Source organism: Nyctibius grandis, chromosome 11, assembly GCF_013368605.1.
Source record: "Nyctibius grandis isolate bNycGra1 chromosome 11, bNycGra1.pri, whole genome shotgun sequence".
In the NCBI taxonomy this organism is placed as follows: Eukaryota; Metazoa; Chordata; class Aves; order Nyctibiiformes; family Nyctibiidae; genus Nyctibius; species Nyctibius grandis.
In genome coordinates, this window is record NC_090668.1 from 5,707,315 (window position 1) to 5,727,864 (window position 20,550).

A 20,550-nucleotide genomic window follows, 5' to 3' on the forward strand; every position below is an offset into this window, starting at 1 on the left:
GCTAGAATTCGGATTTGTTTGTTTAGCCTTGGTCTGCTCTCTAGTCTTGTTGTTTTTCAACACTGTCAATACGTTATCAAAGATCAGTTCTTCATTTCTGATCTTTCTTTGGTTCCTCCAAAGGGTTTCTGACCTATTTCCACCAAGGAAGGCTGGATTAACTTCTTGCTTAGCATTTCTTCCTTCTACATTGGTAGGTTTTTAAAAAATATATCTGAACCTTATAATGCTAGGGTTTACCATAACTGCTTCACTCCTAACTTGAGCAGCTGTACCCATTCAGTTATCTTCATTTAAAATTCTGCCAGGACCTGTTCTGCAGTTGCAGAGCAACCGTGTTTCATTTTGAAGTTACCAGGCACCAGACATTCATCCCTTCTCAGAGCCAATCTTATCCATTCATAAAATTCCTCTGCCACCTCTCCTGGAGCTGCCGCTGCTCAGGCTGTGAGCGTGGGTCATCACAACAGACTTGGGATGAGCACAGCAAGCATACACTTGGCTCCCTTTTTTTTTTCCCTGTTAGGAACCCGTACCCCAATTGATACAACATCAGGATGTACATCACGTCTGCTCTTCATTTCTTGGTCTGGTTTAGTACGTCTGGTTTAGTACTTGGTTATTCCTGGGACTTCTGTTAAAGGTAGCGTTATTTCCAGATGTTTAACTTGTCTCTTACTCAATATTGTGCTGTCAGTCACGAGTCTAGTGGTTTCACCAGGATTCTCTTACTGACTTCTGTCTCGTTTCATCAAGCTTTTGCGAGAGAAGCTCACGTGGGCTAAGCAAAGTTTCTTAAGAAGTCAGAATCTCTCTCTCACTGTTTCTGATGATGGGCTGAGTTCAACAAGCACTCTGAGCTTTCCGTGTCCTGGTTCAGAGCCAGAATTGGTCTGTAATCCTCTATCAGACTTGATCGCGTCAATTTGTGAGTTTTTTCTGACATCTACATGGCTGTTCTTATGCTGTTGTATTTCAGTTTGGGCTTCCAAGATACTAGACTTTGCAAAGTCTACCACTGGTACATAAAGGATAACTATATAAACACTTTTTACTTAAAATAAATTCTTTGAGAAACTTTTTTTACCAGGTAAAACTTTAGAATATTCTGACGTGTGTTACTAGTCCAAACACCCCCTTAAATGTTTGTATGTGTGGTTTCTGTGTTTTGTTTTTAATTTGTGGTTCTGTGGCAAAGCTCGGATCCAAGCCTGAGTGGGCATGGTGGCAACCTCAGATGCGTGTAATCTAACCCCGTGCTCCAGGGCATGATCGATTTTGCTCTGACTTTCCCTGGTAGAAGCTTGTTTTGACAGGTGTAATTCTGTTCCAGATTTTAGGCCAGATTACAATCCCTCCTGTCTAATTTTTCTAAGCAAGGGGAAAAAAAAATATGTGAGAGTTGGTGTTTCTCCTCTGTAGAAAGGGCTAGAAGCATCTGGCCTTATCTTAATTCAGGTAGTGCTGGACTTCTGTTCTCCATGAATGTTTCCTAATTATGAAGTCCACTCTATTCACTAGTGAGATTCATCAAATGTGTCGTATTAACAAAACTGTATTTTAAAACATGTTTCACACCTCTGCCACTCAGACAAATGATGCTGAATAACGTTCAAGCAAAGGAGAAGAAAAGGGGCTGCGATAATTTAATGAAGTGTCCACAGATGGCTGGACTTGTTAATTTTGTAACAGGGTTCGGGTGAGAAGCTGATGTGCTAAAAAAATATGCAGCATCTTTAAGATCTGCTGCTTCACGGCAGGATAACAGATGTTGTAGCTATTTTAACAATAGAGCATCATGTTTCTATACCCCTTTACCTACTTGCACTGCTAAAATCTTCACACTTCCCAAGAGGCTATTTTGATAAAGTAGTGATAGGTATGGATTTGTCCTAAGTTCAAATTTGATTAGGCAAACAAGAATGAGGAAATAATTAAAGTGTCTTAAAATTATCAGCAGTTTGCGTAGTTATTCATAACCTCTTTGTGTTTGAACGGAACAATTTAGTGCAGAAGGATTGTAAGGTGAAAGCTGTAGGGTGGCAATGTTTGTAGGTGATACCCGAGTCTAAACTAACTTTAGTAGTAAGTGATGAGAAACTTGTGTACGAGTAACATTGGGCACCAGAGGATTTTCATAGCTGGTGTACAGGAGGTAGCAGGTTTGGAAAAACTGTCAGCTACTCCTGTGCTTTACTTTGTCCATACTGCAATAGAAATAATCAGGGGAAAAAAAGGAGAAAACATTTGCTGAGCACATTGAGATGCCACAAAAAAGCCTGAAACCAGCTTTGGGAAACAGTTAATTGTATAAACATGTAATATGTGTGTGTGTTTAGAGCTGTTTAATGCTTATGCAAAGTATTGTGTTAAATTCCAGTCTGTGGAGTAGCAATAGAGACTCAGGCACATGGCAAAAATGCTCGCAAAGACTTGATCTGACAGGCTTGTGACCATATAGTAGAGGTACACACAGCCCTGTCCTAGGCAGGGAAAAAGTGAATTCCTGTGCAGCTTTCTGTTGCCCTAGAGACGAGGAAGTTACTCTCTTTTCTTAGTTTTCTTTTGCAGTCTTGATTTGGCAAGATTGATGCCAAAAGGTTAGTAGGTTTCTAAAGAGGATTAAATGAGTGTATGGTAATAGCATCCGTGTTAAATAAAATTGAGCGTTTGCAGTGACTGCTGACAGTATTTAGAGCAGAAGGCAAGCATTTACTCTGAAGTCAGTGAGAACATTGTCATATGAGCGAGTTAGTAATTGTTGATTATGGGAGGGTTTTTTTTTCTTTCAGCCTCCTTGCAAATGATTGGCACTGGCCATGGTTGCAGAGAGGCTGCTGAGCTACGTCAGCATCTGGCTCAGTGCAATGAATTCCTCCTCTTCTGGAAAGTACAGGAGGTGAAATACTGGCTCCATTGAAGGCAGCAGACTACAGCCAGAATTTGTACCATCTGTGCTTTCCAGGAGCATGGGAATCGTTGCTCTTCTAGGCACATCTTTGCTTGTTCAGAAATGGGGACAATGGGCCACAAATCTCAGTACTGCTCAGACTGGGAACGCCGGCTGGACAGAACGGAATTTGCATTCAGTAGATTGTTCATTCACATTCCTACCATTGCTCCGGTCCTTCGGTGAGGGGAGGGGAGACACAAAAGGGAAGGAGAAAATAGGGATGGAGTTGACTCCCCCCGCCCCATTTGCGTTGTCCTAGCCGAAAATGTGAAGTTTGTGGTGTATCTAATCCCTATTGTATGCGTGTGAGAATCGCACTGTTGCTTCCTACCAGTGTTTAGAGAACATTCCAAGTGGAAAATCATCCTTCCTAAATTGACTTTATTAACCTGCGTTCCTGCTAGGTCAGTAGTATTTTCCTTCAGTGCCCTAAAATCGATAGAGAGTGTATTTGTGCTGCCACGGGATGATTAATGTACATATAAACGTGAAAAATTATCTTTAATATCAGAACCCCAAAGTATCATTTATCATTTAGCAAAAGATGGGGTAGTATCTTCAACTGAATGTCTTGCAACATGTGGGTGAAGAGTGGGTACTGCTTGTTCGTTAGGAATGTAACTAATTTTCATTAGATCTTCTTGCATAGTCATGTTGATTGAAGTGATTGGGAAATACAAAGCATTGAGAGAAAGTATCAATTTTTTAAAAAAATTCACTTTAAAAATTAGTTTTAAACATATTTGTAGTTTAAATAGAAAGACAATTAGCTTACATGGTAATACCTTTGAAAACAATTATAGAAAGGTAAGGAAAAGCTGTCATACAAGTTGATCAGTTGATATTTTGAAGAGGAAAAGAGCAGCCCTGTAATGGAAAGGCTCTGGACTAGCAGATGAAAGGGTATTTTCTAGTAGTGTGCTGCTGCAGGAGGTGTGCCAGCACCCTGGGACCTGGTACAGTGTTTATAAACAGGTCTCAGAATTAATAGTAATTAAGGCTTATATTTAGAGCGCCTTTTGTAATACATCATCATTGTTTTGTGGTTGTCTGCTGGCTAAAGCGAAAGGGTCCTTCTCCACAATGGAGGCTTTTAAGCAGTGCAAATTGCAAATAATCGTAGAATGAGAGAAAATTACTCTTTAGGACAAAATTATAGCCTAGGTTAAAATATATATTTTAAAAACACACAGAACTACAATCAAATAAAGGTTTTACTGGCATTTAAGATGACCTGGAAAATGAACTGTAATTTCATTGCTAGTGAGCAATGAAACCATCTTAAATAAGGCTTATTTAGCCTTAATGGAGCACCTGCACACAACAGAATATACAATGCCTGTCTTGTCCAGAAAGTGAGTAGCACTAGTAAGGGATTTAAATTAAAGCATAGTTGAGCTTTATGTTAGAAATTACAGGGCTTTAGTCCTCCAATACCGTTCTCACTTACGCTTGGAGTTGCTGATACAATGATTGTACAAGTGGTGGTTGCACAGGGCAAAGAGATTGCAACAGCTGAGGTGAAACCAGAAGTCACGGTGCTCACGACAAAGCGAGGAGGTCTGGAACTCCATTCCAGGCTGGCGAAAGAATTGCCTTAATATGCAGGTCTGTTAATAAAAAATTTTAATGAATTGTGAATTCGGGGGAATGTACATTCTTCTTGAAGTATAACCAGTGTAGAATGTGTGTCCGAAAAGGCAAGGGGTGATGATAGACCAATTAGTCTGAGCCCAACACTGTGCCCTTTTTAAAGGGATTTTGAAGGTGAGGGTAATTAAGACAGAGGGAAATGGAGAGAAGGCTAAACTGTAATATGACTTTTGTCCACGGTTTGCATCTGAGCTTCTTGATGAAGCAGTTGATGTCTTAGAGCACTGTAATACGATGGGCATGCCGCAGCACAGCCTTTCGATGCGCTGTCCTGTTAGACATTGTTAAAGGTCAAAATGATAGAAGTTTAAATAAGAATATTGAGATTGATAAGAATCTGAGTTAATTATGAAAATGGGTTATGTTGAGAAGGAAATCTTCAGAATGGAAAGATGCCTCAGAGACAAGACTTTGGAAGGGTCATGTTTAACATCTTCATCAGTCATTTTACTGTAAGAACAAAGTATAGACCTACAAGCAAGCATGGAAAATCTGAGAGACCTTGTTACTCTTGCTGTGGCCCCAGTGGTCTTATAGGAAGAATTAAATGATGCTACGGACTGAATAGTGATGACGCTTATTAGCACAGTGTGCAAAGCCGTGCAGATACAGCAATATCCTTGGTACGGTACTAAGCTGGGACAGAGGGATGGGTGATTTTACTAGAGAAAAGGTGGATAGTTGGTGGATTATAGGATTGACTGTAACCTGCCAGTGTTCAGAGAGCTAATGTGACTCTTAAATCTATTGGGAAGGTATTTTCAGTAGACACAGGAAAGTAATTTTGTTATATTTCTGTGGATGTTTGAGATCTTAAGTTACAATAGGCACTTCAATTTGTCTGTTGTCTCTGTCATTCTGCCAGCGGTGCGTGGTGGGAGAGTAAGAGGTATTGGTTATCAGTTGAAGCAAAAGAGGTTCTGACTGGATTTAAGGAGGAAGTTCTTCACCGTGCAGACAGTCAGGTGGTAGAACAGGTTGCCCAAGAGGTTGTGCAGTCTCCATCCATGGGGATTTTCAAGATCTGACTGGATGAATCCTTGAGTAACCTGGTCTGACCTCGTGGCTGACTCTGCTCTGACCGAGTCCCTTCCTACCCAAATGATTCTGTGATTCTGAGTCTTTAAAGATGGATAGGATGGTGAAGGGAATAAGAAAAAGAAACTAGAGAGTGTAGCTTCATTAAGCAGAAGGACAGTTGAAAGAAGCTATGATTTTTATTAGTATGAGTACCTTAGAGGGAGGGACTAATGGATAAATACCAAAGATGCAAATTAATTAATACCAAAACAAGGTCAGGATCAAAGGCCTAGAAGTTGGTTGTAAATACATTGGAAGAGGAAGCTAGAAACTTTCTTCTCAGAGGAATAAAGTTGTGGAAGGAGCCTCCAGGTAGTATTCCAAGAGGGGAGAAAGTATGTAACGGTTGGAGATGGATCTGTACAAGGTTATGGAAGGAACTACTTGACAAAACCAAAGTGATCTGTATGTTAGAAGTGTAATGTGTTAGAATTCAGTGCAGTTATTCTGAAGGATTGGGAAGGGCTCCGGTTTTGTACCTCATCCTCCATTATATACATGTTTTCTGTTCAGTTTTTTGTTTCTCTCTGTAGCATCAGTGGTCAGCCACAACTGGAGAGCAGGTATGCTGCTGCTTCTCAGTGCATTAATATTGTTGATTTCTCACATAGTTTGTGGATTTTGGTCTTTTACTGTAGATCTTAGGTCTAGTATAGGATGTGTTGAGGCAGAAGAGGCAGATAACTCCTCCATCCCTTTTCCACCCCTTCACTTTGAAGAGCCATGCAGCATTTTTCATCCGTGGGTATTTTGCGTACTTCAACGTGAAGTTGAAGTCCCTGATCTGAGTCATTGTTTATTATCCCTTTTTAAGGGAAGACAGACTTGTAAAGCACTGAACCAGGTATTTAAAAAATAAATTAAAAAAATATAGAAAAGATTGGTACTATTACTGTTAAATTTTCAGTGCATTCTTGATAGGGGTTAAGTGAGACTTGTAAAAATGTTGGGTTGAACTCTTTGGAAATGAGAGTCTAAAACAACGTAGAAGAATCATCTTCACAAGAGAGAAATGATAATTTTTCCAATTAGGTCAAACTTTTGCAAATGGAAGATAATGAGTGAGAGATTTCACCCTTAAGCTTGCTAGAAGTGGAAAAGGTGAGAGCTGACCTAAACTGTCCCAGCCTCTTTCATGTATAATCATGACTCTGAGGTATCGCCTGTGAAGAGAGCTTGTGTGTTTGTTTTCTGAGCTGGGGTCTTGCCTGTGAGCAGCAGCATTGAATTAGAGGTTACCAGAGCCTCCTGCTTGCCAGCAGGCTCCATTCTCCTGCTTGAATAAGTGTGCTGGGATGGTTTAATTTGTGTAACCCAGAGTCCCACTTTCCATCTTTTATATTGAAGGCACATATTGTACTGACTTTAAAGAAAAAATTCATAATACGTACTTGAAGCTGTGCACTATTTAGAGGGAAAGGTAAGATGTCAAGAGCACCGACAGGCTGTTTCTATGACAATGCCAGTTTTAAGTGAAAGCATAAAAAAAGAATGAAAATTGTACTTTGAGACAGTTACGGCAGCGAGCAAGCTGTGCCTTGCCCCGTGTGAGTTTGGACTGCACAACTGCCTCTGTGCAAGCTGCAAAAGGGAGAGCTGGTAATACAGCCAAGTGCCGTGGAAAATGGAGAGCGAGGACGTTTTTATTTTTCTGTCCCACACTTTGTCCTCTTTCCTCCCCCATACTGTATTCTGTGGCTTTTATTGAACCATTTGCTTACACCAGTAATGGTGGACAGGATGTTTCTGTTCAAAGATCTGTTATTTCTGTATTATGGGAAGTTGTTGTGCAAACACACAGACCCAGAGGGTCCAGAGAAGGGCAACGAAGGTGGTGAAGGGTCTGGAGCACAAGTCTGATGAGGAGCAGCTGAGGGACCTGGGGGTGTTTAGTCTGGAGAAAAGGAGGCTGATGGGAGACCCTCTCGTTCTCTGCAACTGCCTGAAAGGAGGGTGCAGCGAGGGGGGTCTTATTCTCTTCTCCCAGGTAACAAGCGATGGGATGAGAGGAAACGGCCTCAAGTTGTGCCAGGGGAGGGTTTGATTGGAGATCAGGGAATATTTCTTCCCCCAAAGGGTTGTCAAGCACTGGAACAGGCTGCCCAGGGCAGTGGTGGAGTCCCCATCCCTGGAGGGATTTAAAAGCCGTGTAGATGTGGTGCTGAAGGACGGGTTAGTGGTGGGCTTGGCAGTGGTGGGTTAACGGTTGGACTCGATGATCTTAAAGGTCCTTTCCAACCAAAATGTTTCTATGATTCTAAAATACTTGTGGTGGGCTGACCTCGGCTGGCTGCTGGCTGCCCACCCAGCTGCTCTCTCACTCTGCTCCTCAACAGGATGGAGGGGGAGAAAAGAAAATCAAAAAGCTTGTGGATCAAGACAAGGGAGATCACTCACCAGTTATTGTAATGGGCAAAACAGCCTTGACTTAGGGAAAATTAATTTAATTTCCTGCCAATTAAAATAGTTTAGTGGTAAAAGACAAAACCCCAAACACCTCTCCCTGCCCTCTTCCCATTTCCCAGGCTCAACTTCCATCCTTCATTCCCAATTTTTCTGCCTCCTGCTCCACCCTGGTCTCACCAGGGCAGCACCCAGAGCTACTCTTCCTTCTCTTCTCCTGCTCTGACCTGGCCGTTGCAGGGCTGTTTCTCACACTTTCCTCACTGCTGTGCAGCCGTTTCCCCTTTCTTGGATGTGCTTTCACAGAGGGGCCACCAGCTTTGCTGGCTGGCTCAGCTGTGGCCTCCGTGGGGCCACTGTGGAACCAGCCAGCCCCAACAGCATCTGGCACAGGGTGTCCCCAGCCTCTTCTCGCTGGGACACGACCACCCAAAACAAATGTGAAGCCATGCAGTAGGCTTTGGGTAGTTCTGGAGAACGTGCAGCGCTACCTTTGTGTTATGCTGTGGAGAAACTCAGTTCTCAGTACACTAACATTAGAAAGAGAAGTATTTGCATATGAATAAATGCAATTTTTACCTTACGGTGCTATATGTAAGGGTTTTTGTAGCTGAAATCTTCAAAGGGATATCCCGTTTCCATTGAATTTCAGTGAGATTTGGTCCTTTAACACCCTCAGGCTCGTTTCCATGGTCTAGTTAAATTACTGTGAACTAAACCTTTACTTAGGGCTGGTGACAAAGTTGTAGAGAATTCTTTTCAGCTTTTTTGGCTTAAGTTCTTAGCTGCTAAACTTCTAATTTTAAGACAAGAGATCTTCTAAGTTGACAAGAAATACCCCTCAATCATGACCTTATTTCAGCCTACAACTACCTGAAGGGAGGTTGTAGTGGAGTGGGAGTTGGCCTCTTCTCCCAGGCAACTAGCGATAGGACAAGAGGACACAGCCTCAAGCTTCGCCAGGGGAGGTTCAGGTTGGACATTAGGAAGCATTTCTTCTCTGAAAGGGTCATTAGCCATTGGCAGGGGCTGCCCAGGGAGGTGGTGGAGTCACCATCTCTGGAGGGGTTTAAGAAAAGACTGGACATGGCCCTTAGTACCCTGGTCTAGATGACAGGGTGGTGTGAGGGCAACGGTTGGACTTGATGATCCCAGAGGGCTCTTCCAGCCTGGTTGAATCTGTGATTATAAGTAGTCCTGCAGGTGGTAAATTAAGATGTGGTGTAGACTGGAAACTTGAGAGTGGAAGGCGTGCAAGAAGCCACCTCCTCTCCTTGGTACTATCTCCTGTGTGAGTACTAGAGGGCATCTGTGTTCCACGGTGAGTGAATCAGTGGCTCTCACAGAGTGTGGTTCCAGCTGTGTTTATTCGATGGACCAGGCAGAGATTTTGTCTTGATTTTTGCCACTTCTGTGCTCTACACTCATTAAGGATAGCAGCAGTGAGAAGTGAGCAGAGGTTACATGTCTCATCCCATTTCTGAGGACTCCAAAGACTTGTTTTGTGGTCAACATTTGCTTATTTCTAAAACAACTTTTGTTTTTAAATCAGTACTTTTATCCTTGGTTTTATTTGCCCTTACACCAGCTATGTTTAGCATTGTGCTATCAAGTGTTAGGATTTGTAAAGAGTTGGAGAGCAGCTTAATTATTTTTTAAACTAGGTTCATGAATCTGGACTTGGACTTCAAAGCTTTGGTGTCATCTTCAGAATACCTCTTATTTTTTTTTATTTTTCTAACTTTTCTATTTTGTATTTGCAGGTCTTCCCAGGTTCACCAGCCAGCCAGAATCATCATCTGTCTATAAAGGAAACAGTGCAATCCTTAACTGTGAAGTCAATGTTGACCTTGCACCGTTTGTGAGGTGGGAGCAGGATCGGCAGCCAGTCTTTCTGGATGATCGTGTGTTTAAATTACCAAGTGGAGCTCTAATTATTAGCAATGCTACTGATACGGATGGAGGACTCTATCGCTGCGTCATTGAAAGCGGGGGGAGCCCCAAATACAGTGACGAAGCAGAGCTCAAAGTTCTTCCAGGTATTAATCTGTTTTTCTTTAAAAAAATTAGTAATTAAAACATTAGTCAAGCGATAGGGGGGAAAAACCTAACAAGAATATTTACAAAAGGGAACACGTGAGAATCTGCTCTGCTGCATTTTTGTATATTTTGAACTGAGTGTAATGTGTGTTGTGGAAGCTGATAATTGTGTTTTTTTTTTTTTTTCTATGTAGCTTAAAATGAGTGCAGGCACCTAAGCTAAAGGATTTTGGCCCTTGGGAAGACTAATCTCTATCTTGCAGTTGGGAAACAGAAAAGCAAAATCAGTTATCGATGTCTGAGCTCTTTGCAGTGGTTGGAGACATGCACATACTTTTTTTGCCATATTTAATGGTTTAGCTTTTAAGGGCTTTTTGGGAAAGATTTCTCTGAAAAGTCAGTACTAATACACTTGCATTATGACCTGTTACAAAGAAGGAATTGACTGTTTCTTTGAGTATAAATGTTTGGGGATTTCTAAGTTTCTTGGGCTTGAATCCCACGTTTAAAAGACTGTTGAGGTTTCCAAAAGAGATTGGTGCTTAGTTGCTCGCTCTTGGGATGCATAAGGTGAGGCACTTTGAATTGTGCCAATATCTTTAAACATTGGACCCTTTTGGGAAGGCTCCAGACCCCAAAAAGGGTGTATGACTCTTTATTTTGAAAGGTTTAACTATGCCTATTGTTCTGAAATGTTTAGATTTTTTTATAAGAACAGTCCTGTTCCTACATTTAGTGTGTTGTATTTCGAATGACGCTATTGCACAGAGCTGTGTGTCACCAGATGTTCTAACACAAAGTGCTGAAAATTGCCCAAGAATAAGGCAGGAATGTGAATTGTGCTTTCCCAAACTAGGGAAATGGGGGCTGTGTTCTCTATAGGGTTTCTTAATTATTTCCAGAACTTTATGCTCTCTCTTCTGAATTAGTCTTTGTGTTGGAATTCTGATTCAATTGTTACTGCTTGGAGAACTGCCAGAGAGGGATGCTAAGTTTCCATCTTCGGAGGTTTTCAGGCCTGGGCTGGGCAATAACATGGTTGGCCTGACCTCGTGTTGGCGACAGGTGGACTTCAGGTGGTTACACCAGGCATCTTCAGAGGTCCCTTTCAATGAATGCTTCTATTTCTCACAACTACATCACTTTTCTATTTAAAATGCTAAAATGTACTTAAAAATACCCCAATTTTACAATTACAAACTTCCATCTCTTAAAATTGAGGTATTTGCTAGGCTTTGGAAACCAATCATGCTTCAAGTTGCTTCATTAAGTTCTTTAGCATTTCTGAAAAGAAAGACTCATCTTTTCTTCAACAAAGGATATAGTTCTTGAGGAAGAGCACTTTTGGAAAAGACACTTAATTAATGAATTAATGAATTATTTTAGTTTGTTTTGCCTTCATGTTTCTACAGCCCCTCAAATGAATGCTTAAGATTTTTTTGATTTTTGGCGATTAAAGATTTCCTGATAAACTTCCATATTGTGTTGATCTTTTGAATTCCTTTGGCTCCAGATACTGTTTACTTGCTTTTGTCATGTTTTCCTGAAGGTGATTAAAGATAACTCTATTAGGGAATACAGATAATGCTGTTTCCTTGCTTGGTCATGAGTCTGAAAGTGTTGATGGTGAAGTTTTGTGAAATCCCTCCCAGTGGGGTGTTTTTTTTTTTTCCTTTAAAGTGGGATTAAACTGTTGCACAGACAACTCTCTTAATCCTGAGTGGCCCCATAATTGATTGTTCGGTCTGAGATGTATTTGAAAGGATTTAAATTAATCTGTTCTTTGTTTTATTCTATTTTTCAATCGTTAACTGATATGTGCCTGACAGCAACCCCCGTGCTCTGCTTCTCAGTCTTTGAAATACACCCAACATACACTTGCGTCACACAGATTTGCATCCACGGACAGTGTTCTCCTCTTTCTGATAGCAAGCTGCCATAGAGCGTTCACTCTGCCCTCCATCTGCCACCAAGCAGGAGGATAAATTTCTGAGCTCTGCTACTTCATAGCAGGTACTTTCAAGCATAGGAATGCAAGGAAAAAAAAAAATCACTTAATTTTTGAAGCCAATTTCCACTAACCTGAGAACTGAACTCCTTTTTGGGAGCTTGGAGCGTTAACGAGTTCTGTCTCCAGTGAATCGTACCGATTCCTCTCCCTGGCACAGTGATCGCTTGCTGGCAATCTGTTATATCCATTCTTTGCAGCCTGGCATGCTCCGTGTGCCACTCCAGGTCACCCTCACCGCGTTACCCGCCTGCTCACACGTGGTCTTGTTTCTGGAGCAAGCAGGACGTGGGCAGAGCTGCTGTGATAGTTTGTGTGTGGGCCTGGGACTGATGGTGTGATCCAGGATCGCTCAAAGTTTGGCTCCCTCTGCTTGGGACAACTCTGAAATGTGATTTCCATCGGGCCTGGCAACCTCCTCACGTTATACCTTGGAGCACGTGCGTGCCCTTAGCTTAGTGCTGTAAATGCTCAGGTATTACTTTTAGCATTTTGAACTGAAAAACACCAAAACCAACAACTTTTGGAAGCTCCTGCGGGTATCATGAAGGTCTCAGGTGAGACAGGGCCAAATACTGTGCGTGATAGGCACAGAATGGGCTTCAGCGAGCAAAAGTAGTGTAGGTACAGAGTAGTCTGCAGCCATTTGAGGGGCCAAAAATAGCTTGGTCCGATTGTGGAGCTTGCTCCTCATCACACGTGTAAGTGCACATCCGAGTATTGAGAATCCAGCAATTTATGCAGCATAAACACTGGGGGTTTGGAGCAGTGGGCAGAACGAGGTGTGATAACTGACACAGCAGAAATGCTGTAGCTGGTAGGTAGGAGCTCATTTACTCTCATTACGGTGCGAGGTGCATGCTGAAGTTAGGCAGAGACAGGTACAAACTGCATCTTCTGTCCAGGCGTTACTGGGGCCCCTTGATTAATTGGTTACAGTTCTAGTGAAAATTGATTTTACAACCTTTATCCTAAGGTGACGTTTTGAGGAGTCCTGGATATTTTTAGTAAAGTAGAAAAATAGCCTTTTGTTCTCAATGTTTACTTGGGGTAGTTTAGTTCAGAGTAGCTTGCTGGACAGCCTTTATTGGTGGGTACGTTTCCAATTCTCACAGTCAAAATGGCCTTTTGCTGTAGTAAAAGACTGAGTAAATAGGAGCTTTGCTTGTGCTTGTTCTTAAGGGGGGGAGAGAAAAGAAACAGACCCCTCTCCAGCCAAATTCAAAGCAAAACCAAAACTAATTCAGAGTATTCACCATTTCCATAAGGATGGAAAACCATGATGGATTTTTGGTTTAGTATAAATCTTGTGTTACTTCAGCATGCAAATTAGCTGGGTTGGGGTTGACTCTCTGCTGCAGTAATTTCATTTTCTGGTGCGTTTTAGGTTGGCTGGACAAAGTCAAACCTATACCTTTATGAAATCTCTACTAGCTGGTGGAAGTTGCACTTTCAGGGCTGTAGCTTTTACCTGAAATTGTTTCCCAGGGAGTTTGAGGACTCAGAATTCCAGCAGTGGCAAATGAGTTTGCATGTCTGGAGGAAATGGTAAAGAGCTGTTCTCATGGGAGGCTGGGAGAGGCTCTTAGAGAAAACCCTTTGTGTAGGGAAGATGATGATTGAATCGTGTGAAGGTGCGGGAGGGAAACTAGAGGTTTCATTGGTGGTTTTTTTTTTTTTAATATGCATCTGGTAACAGCTTTGTCATGTACAAATCATTTGCAGATCCCGAGGTGCCCCAGAGCTTGGTGTTCATGCGGCAGCCCTCTTCACTTACGAGAGTTACCGGGCAGAGTGCGGTTTTTCCCTGTGTTGCCGCAGGATTTCCAGCTCCATCTATCAGGTGGACAAAAAATGAAGAGGAGCTTATCACAGAAGGGTGAGTAATGGCCAACGTATATATTTTTAGATAACGGTAGGAATCCAGCCAGAGTTCTGATTTTAGATGAGAGCACAATTTGCTTTCTGCTTAATTTTAAACCAGAACAGAAGCGAGCTTTCAAATGCTGAAGGGCTTCTAGGCTGAGTGTTATGACAGGTAAGGTAGTTCATGAGACTCGTGGAACAATCTCACAGTATTTTTTTTGCAGACACCTGAAACCAAGGAATGTTCTTTGAGGCAGGAAGGTTATTAAGAGTATATTACTTTTAGATTGCCACTGGAGTAAAAAAAGCAATTAAGGGAATAAGGACACTGTGTGTGAAGCCCTGCACTCGCATTAGTCTTTCCGCAATGAAGATGTCTAGTATGCATCTAAATGTTCCATAGGAATAAGTGTTTAAAGCAGAATTTCATAATTTCTCATTAAAACAGATTATTAAAATGTTAGGCATGATTAGAAAAACTCGTGTGTTTTCAGGAATGCATTAAGTGAAAACTATTAAACATTGTCATTGCTGGTGTATTCATTCAAAATAACGTGGCAGAAAATATGTGTAAAAAAGCAGAACAAATCTTGTCAAGCTATCTTTTTGCCCATCTAATGAACATACTTAAACAAGGAAATCACGAACAGATACTTGAATGTTCTCAACATCCCTCAAAGTCGATGGTGAGATTAATGTAGAAACAAGTTAATTGTGAAATGATGAGGGGTAAAGTTACACGGTGGCATGGCTGACACAGAAAGCAGCTGAAGCAATACGCAAGTCTCTCTACAGTACCAGCGGCAGTAATATATCTCTTTTTTTTGTCAACTCTTAAATTAAAAAAGCCAGGGGCTCATAATTTGAACTGTCTTTATCTGGAAAATGCAAGCTTCTGTGGGTAGTGACTAACAGTTCTAATACCACTGAGAAATTGTGTTGATGTCAGTCTGATGGCACATGATTTAGATTCATTTTTTGTAAATACAAGAAATCATTCACGTACGAAGGCTGGTAGAGACTCATTAGAATTGCACAAGCAAATGTGATGAAATGTCAGAATAAATGTGCCTGGTAAGATCTTAATTTGTTTTTCTTGTATGTAAAATGATGTCATGTCATACCTGTATAAATTTTTTCTGCCCCTCCGCCCCGTCCTTCTCTAGGTTAAAGCTCACTTACTAAAGAGCTCTCCTTATTATTTTCTTCTCATTTTTTGATATAAAGCCCAGATTTTCAAATCCTGCTGTTAATACAGTGCTCTTAATTCCCTTATGAGGTTTTCTATGTGGGTTGTCGTGATATCTTCTGAGGGCTTCACCCATTTTTTTCCTTTTCAAAATTCAGAGTGAGAAATTTTATTGGAAAGCTGAGGCATAACATTCGTAAACATATCTGTTCTTTATACGTGTACAACCTGAACCATGTATGACCCGATGTTTCCGAATATTTAGCATTGGTTTCTAGCGTGATGTCCCTTTGTTACAAGAACAGATTCAGTTGACTGTTGCTGTGAGTACAAATCCCTCTGAGCTGTGTGTCAGGTTCTCGACACGGGCAGTCAGGATAACGCTTCCTCTATGCTCTCACCAGCTCTTTGCGTGCAGCCACTTTTCCTTGAGCACCTTTCCCTCATCACATGGACACTGCAGTGAGGCAGGAGCCACAAGGCTCTCGGTCTTCCCAAACACCATTTTACTAAACACTTCTCTACTCCTGCAACAAATGAGCTGTGCACGTTCTCTACTGAGCCCAAGGAAAGCCTCTCGCCAGACTGGGAGCTGCAGGTGCCTGGATGTTCTTGGAGTCTGCTGCTTGTCACATCCTCTGGATAGGTATTCACTAAGGAGGAGAAAGTTGGAGACAAAGGAATATTCCTCTTCCATTTGAAATAAATGTTCCCTTCTGCTCAACGGTAGAACCAAGAACGAGTAAATAAGGGTTTTGAACAAGGAAAGTTGTACTTCTTTTGACTTGCTGTTACTTAGAGAACCTTTCTGGTCTGGCTGAGGATGAGTGAGTAAAGTTACCTTGGTGATGAAATTCATTTTTAAAAAATTTTAATTTTCTTTTCTTGTTACAACACTTAGCTTTTTTTCCTTACGGTGAAATGTGTGCTCATTATAGAGTTTACTGCTAAGGTAGTTAAAGGAGAAAATCTGATTTTTTTCACTCTGTAAGAGTAAGCTTCCTTCATTGTTTGTTAAAGTGATCACACTGTGCCAAAACTCTTAAGTCTGCTGCACGTGACTATGGCTTAACGGAGGAGAGATTTAAACAGCAGACAACAGAAAGTTCTTAAACTCCACTTACCTCGACAGCTGTTGTATTATTCTTTTGGAATAGAATAACTGGAAAATCTCTGGAACTAAAAATTAAGATTCTTTGTTGGCATAAAGCCTGCAGTTAGACTGCTGCACAATAGCTACCTTAGCTTGTTATGCATGTTCTGTTAATTTAATTACAAAGTAAATCACATTTAATTGGTATTAAAATCCCCTTTTGATGTAAAAAGAAGACTTTTCTTATTAGCATGGCTTTTCTTTATCCCATGAAAAAACTGATCCTTTTCATCTGAACAGGTTTTAATGTACCTTCTGCCTGGGAAAAGCTCTTAAATCTTGGTTTTTGCCTATACACACACAGTACAGACATTAACATACATCTATGTACGTATACACACACGTATAGACATATATATTGATACATGTCTCTGTGTGTGTGTATGGGGTTAGGAAACAAAACGTGGTCACATCTGTCCCTAATTTTTACCCCTTGTTAAATGGTTTAGGCACACAACCTTATTTTTACTTTTGTCTTTTTAAATGTGGCAATGAATCTAATACAAAATTAAATGTTTCCCTTTCGAGCTGTATTGCTAAGGAGAATATGGATAGGAGCCTGTATTTATAGAAAAAAACAGATTATTTTTAAGGATTGGGAGGGGTGGGTTTTTGGAATTAAATACGTTATAAGGCCTGAAAAAAGGGGAGGTGTTTAATTTCAATGGAGTTTTTGTCGAAGACAGCAATAAGATAGAATCATAGAATTGTTTTGGTTGGAAAGGACCTTGCAGATCATCGAGCCCAACTGATGCTGGATTTATGTTAAAGGATAAATATGAGTAAACTTCAACGCTGGCAGTCTTGGCACTTGTTCAAACAAGCAGCCTGTAATGCAGTGTGTTGTGAAATCAGTTTGCTGTGATAAAATATTTTCCAAACTAATTTGAGTGAAAGAGAAGGAAGCTCTGAGTGTTGAGTGAGAACCTGGTGAAGTTAATGCAATGCTAGAAGTTTCCATTGCAGTAAAACTGTTACAATGTCAAGGAACTCTTTCAGAGATTCTTAATTTAAAGATTTTAAAAAAATACAAGTAATTGTTAGGCTGCTGACTTTTTGGTTCCTCATCAAGAAGTCCATCAAAGACTCTGCAATACCCAGGTTCCACCCAGGACTTGGGGAAGTCTCAGTCCTCAGAAGGTGAAGAGTAAGGGTCTCTTTGGAGGAAGGGTCTCCACATGCTTGCGCCATCCAGGCATCACTGCCTGGCTTTGGGCTGCTCCTTTGAGGCCTTTCTTCCTGTATTCACCATTTCAGAGAGAAAAAAAAATCACAAAGTTGAAAGTTGGACCCAACAACTTGTCACTGGGAAAAACATTGGACTTGTGCTGAAAGCTGGTCATTGAGTTAGCTTACCAGTCAAGCTAATCATCTTCATGATATGTAAGAATTTTCTCAAAACTACGTTGCTTGAAAAGAAAGGAAAAGGCTAAACCCTGTTCTAGGTTGAGATTTACGGTGCTGCTGCTTGTAGCTCCAAACTAGAACTTCAAAATACGGAGCGAGTTTCTGGACTCGTATGAACTTGTGTGTGTATAATCTTGTGATATAGGGTGTACTGCTTGTCGTTCTTGGAGATTGGCACTGCCCACCCAGCCATACCTGTGATCCAGTAACGTGAACATACATTCTACTTCTTCAGCTGTATTTCCTCCGTAAACTCAGAATGAGTAATGTCTCTGCCAGGAACGTAGAAAATACTGAGAGAAATGGAAGGACGTAGGAGAAGCCACTGAAGTATACAGCTATTTGAATAAAAATTATGTCCTTTGCAGAAAACTTTAGAAAAGAAAAATCTGCCTTATTGTCAATATTACCTGATATAAAAGGCTATAATGGAAATGTTACATACAGGTTGGTTTTTGGATTTTGCCAACTTTGAGCCTTTCATAAATTATTTTTTGTAACAATGTCATGTCTGGCTAAGGCTCCTACAGCATGAGGGTCTGTTTGTTAGCAAATGTGGGAGTAATTTTGTGCTTTTGATGATTCTGAAGTTGAAAAGTGAGGTTTTAGGTGAGGTGGTTGCCAAGAGGGATTTTCAGAGCTTGGGAGATGAGCACTGAGTTCCAAATGTTTGGAAGATGTTCTTCTGCTTTACCACCTTTCCACTGTGTGGATCGGTATGTGCTCAAACAGCATATATTGTTTAACTTGTTTTGTATTTGGAAGAAATATATTTGGAACTTATATGGAAGAAATTACAAATGCACATACCACAGATTCGTTAAAAAGCTGCAGTAAATGAGACGGTTAATCTGAAAATAAACAGTTAAAAGGACCCTGAACAATAAATTAACATTATATTTTAATAAGGTGATTGAGAACAGCCAACTGGTGGGTTTGGGCTGTTCATTTTGGCAAACTTTTATGTCACTGGAAAATGCCTACAGAAACCTGTAACATGGTTGTATGGTTAATAATTCGCATTAATTTTGTGCTGTTGCTGTATGCGTTCAAATTAAGTCTTTAACTGTATGATTGCATACATATTCTTAATGCAGGGTTTTTTCCTTAATACTTCACACGAATGTGTGATATTTTTAATTATTACGTATTATTGTTTGCCAGGCACTCTGAGTGATTTGTATTAAGCGAATTACACTTGCCTGACTCGGTAAAGGTTAAACATAGCAGAGTAATTATGGAGATTTTTCTGGTAGTAGATTTCCACAAAATAATCTAATTTACTGTCTAATTTTATCTGCTGTACTTTACCGAGACTGCAAATAGATTAGAAGATGTTTTGGGAATAGTAATTTAAAAGAAGGGGAAAAAAAAAGCCAAAACCTCAGGGTATAACTGGCTGTTTGAATACAGTAAATTAATAAAGGCTCACTATATTTTGTGATAATGAAACACAAAAAAGCATGTGAGTTAGGTATCCAGAGCAGCTCAAGTAATTGTGTGTTATGAGTGTGTAACGGAGGGCTGTATGGAACGCATATAAAGGCTTGAATTTGATTTTGCTGTTCCCTGACGTTTGAATGATCAATCTTTGTCGTTTTTAATGACACTTTAAATTATGTTATCACTTTTATATGAAGCTGATTCTTTGTCTCCAGTGTCTGAAATCGGATTGCTTCGCTCTTCGGTGGAAATGTTTCATTGTCCTTACAAAATTAAGATGTTTTTTACTTTATTACAAAAGCAGTTCTGCTTTAAGCGCAGAATTCTGCCGCAGCTAATGCGTACAGAAGGGATCGCCAAGGAGGCTGACAGATTGATTGTTTTCTTCCATGGTTTTAACAGCAGTGAACTTGTATTGGATCACAGATCGGTAAACTCTGGGCTCTCCTCTAGGTTTTCTTGAGGAAAATAAGAGAGTAATCTGAGAGTAAAAGTGTAGCACACAATTTAGATGGCTGGAAACTATATAACCTTGTTTCTTGACAAAAGGAGAATTCATGTAAATGCTACCATGTTGCAAGTAGTTTGTGAGATTCTATGGGATAAACTTTTATTGCCTAATGTGACAATGTCTAGTAATTTTTGATAGTTTTAGTAACATTGCTGTTGATAACCATGAGTCTCCTGCTTCACCACGCACACCTAACTTCACTTTTCCAGAGGCTGGCTGTGGGAAAATAAGCATCGTAAGGTACGTGTTGCTTTTAGATGGATAACTATGGAAATTGGTAGATATTCAGAAAAAGGCACTACATGTCATCAAAATTACATTAACAATCTGTATAATGTTTTATCGTTCCTTTGCAATCGTTTTAGTCTCAACTTCTCACATCCAGTCACCTCTTTCTGCACAACCTTCCTTCTTGTTTTATATCCTGACTGTCACTCATAGATCCAACACGTTTACCAGTTGGCTTCATTTCTTCCTGCGTTCATCTTAGCCTTCAGCAGGTTATATGCTACTCAGATTAATTTATTTCTCCACGAATGCTAGAACAAATAATCAAATAAGCTATTTTACGTAATAAAAGTACAATACAAACCTGCATGTGTAGGTATGTCAAGGTCCAGACTTGTCTTACTCATGTATTTTACTTTAGGTGTGGTTTTAGTGCAGCCTTAACATGTCTAACACGCCATTCTCACAAATAAGCTTCAGTGCCGTTGTTTCTGTTCACCTTGGCAATGTTTGGAAAGCTCTTGTGTGTTCGTGGACTGTCAATGTCCAGATGCAGACAAAGAGGTTCGAGAATCGGGAAGAGCATCGTTTTCTTAGATCTTTTTAGGTAGTCTTA

General features: G+C 40.6%; 1 protein-coding gene across 6 annotated transcripts in view; it reads left to right on the forward strand.

Moving 5' to 3' along the window:
* Positions 1-20,550, forward strand: part of NEO1 (neogenin 1) — a 197,787-nt gene that overhangs the window by 71,776 nt on the left and 105,461 nt on the right. For all 6 annotated transcript variants that reach the window (XM_068410464.1, XM_068410468.1, XM_068410465.1 and 3 more), the window contains exons 3-4: positions 9,853-10,128; positions 13,863-14,016. In XM_068410464.1, the coding sequence (XP_068266565.1) occupies positions 9,853-10,128; positions 13,863-14,016 (430 nt within the window). The remainder of the gene's footprint in view (positions 1-9,852; positions 10,129-13,862; positions 14,017-20,550) is intronic.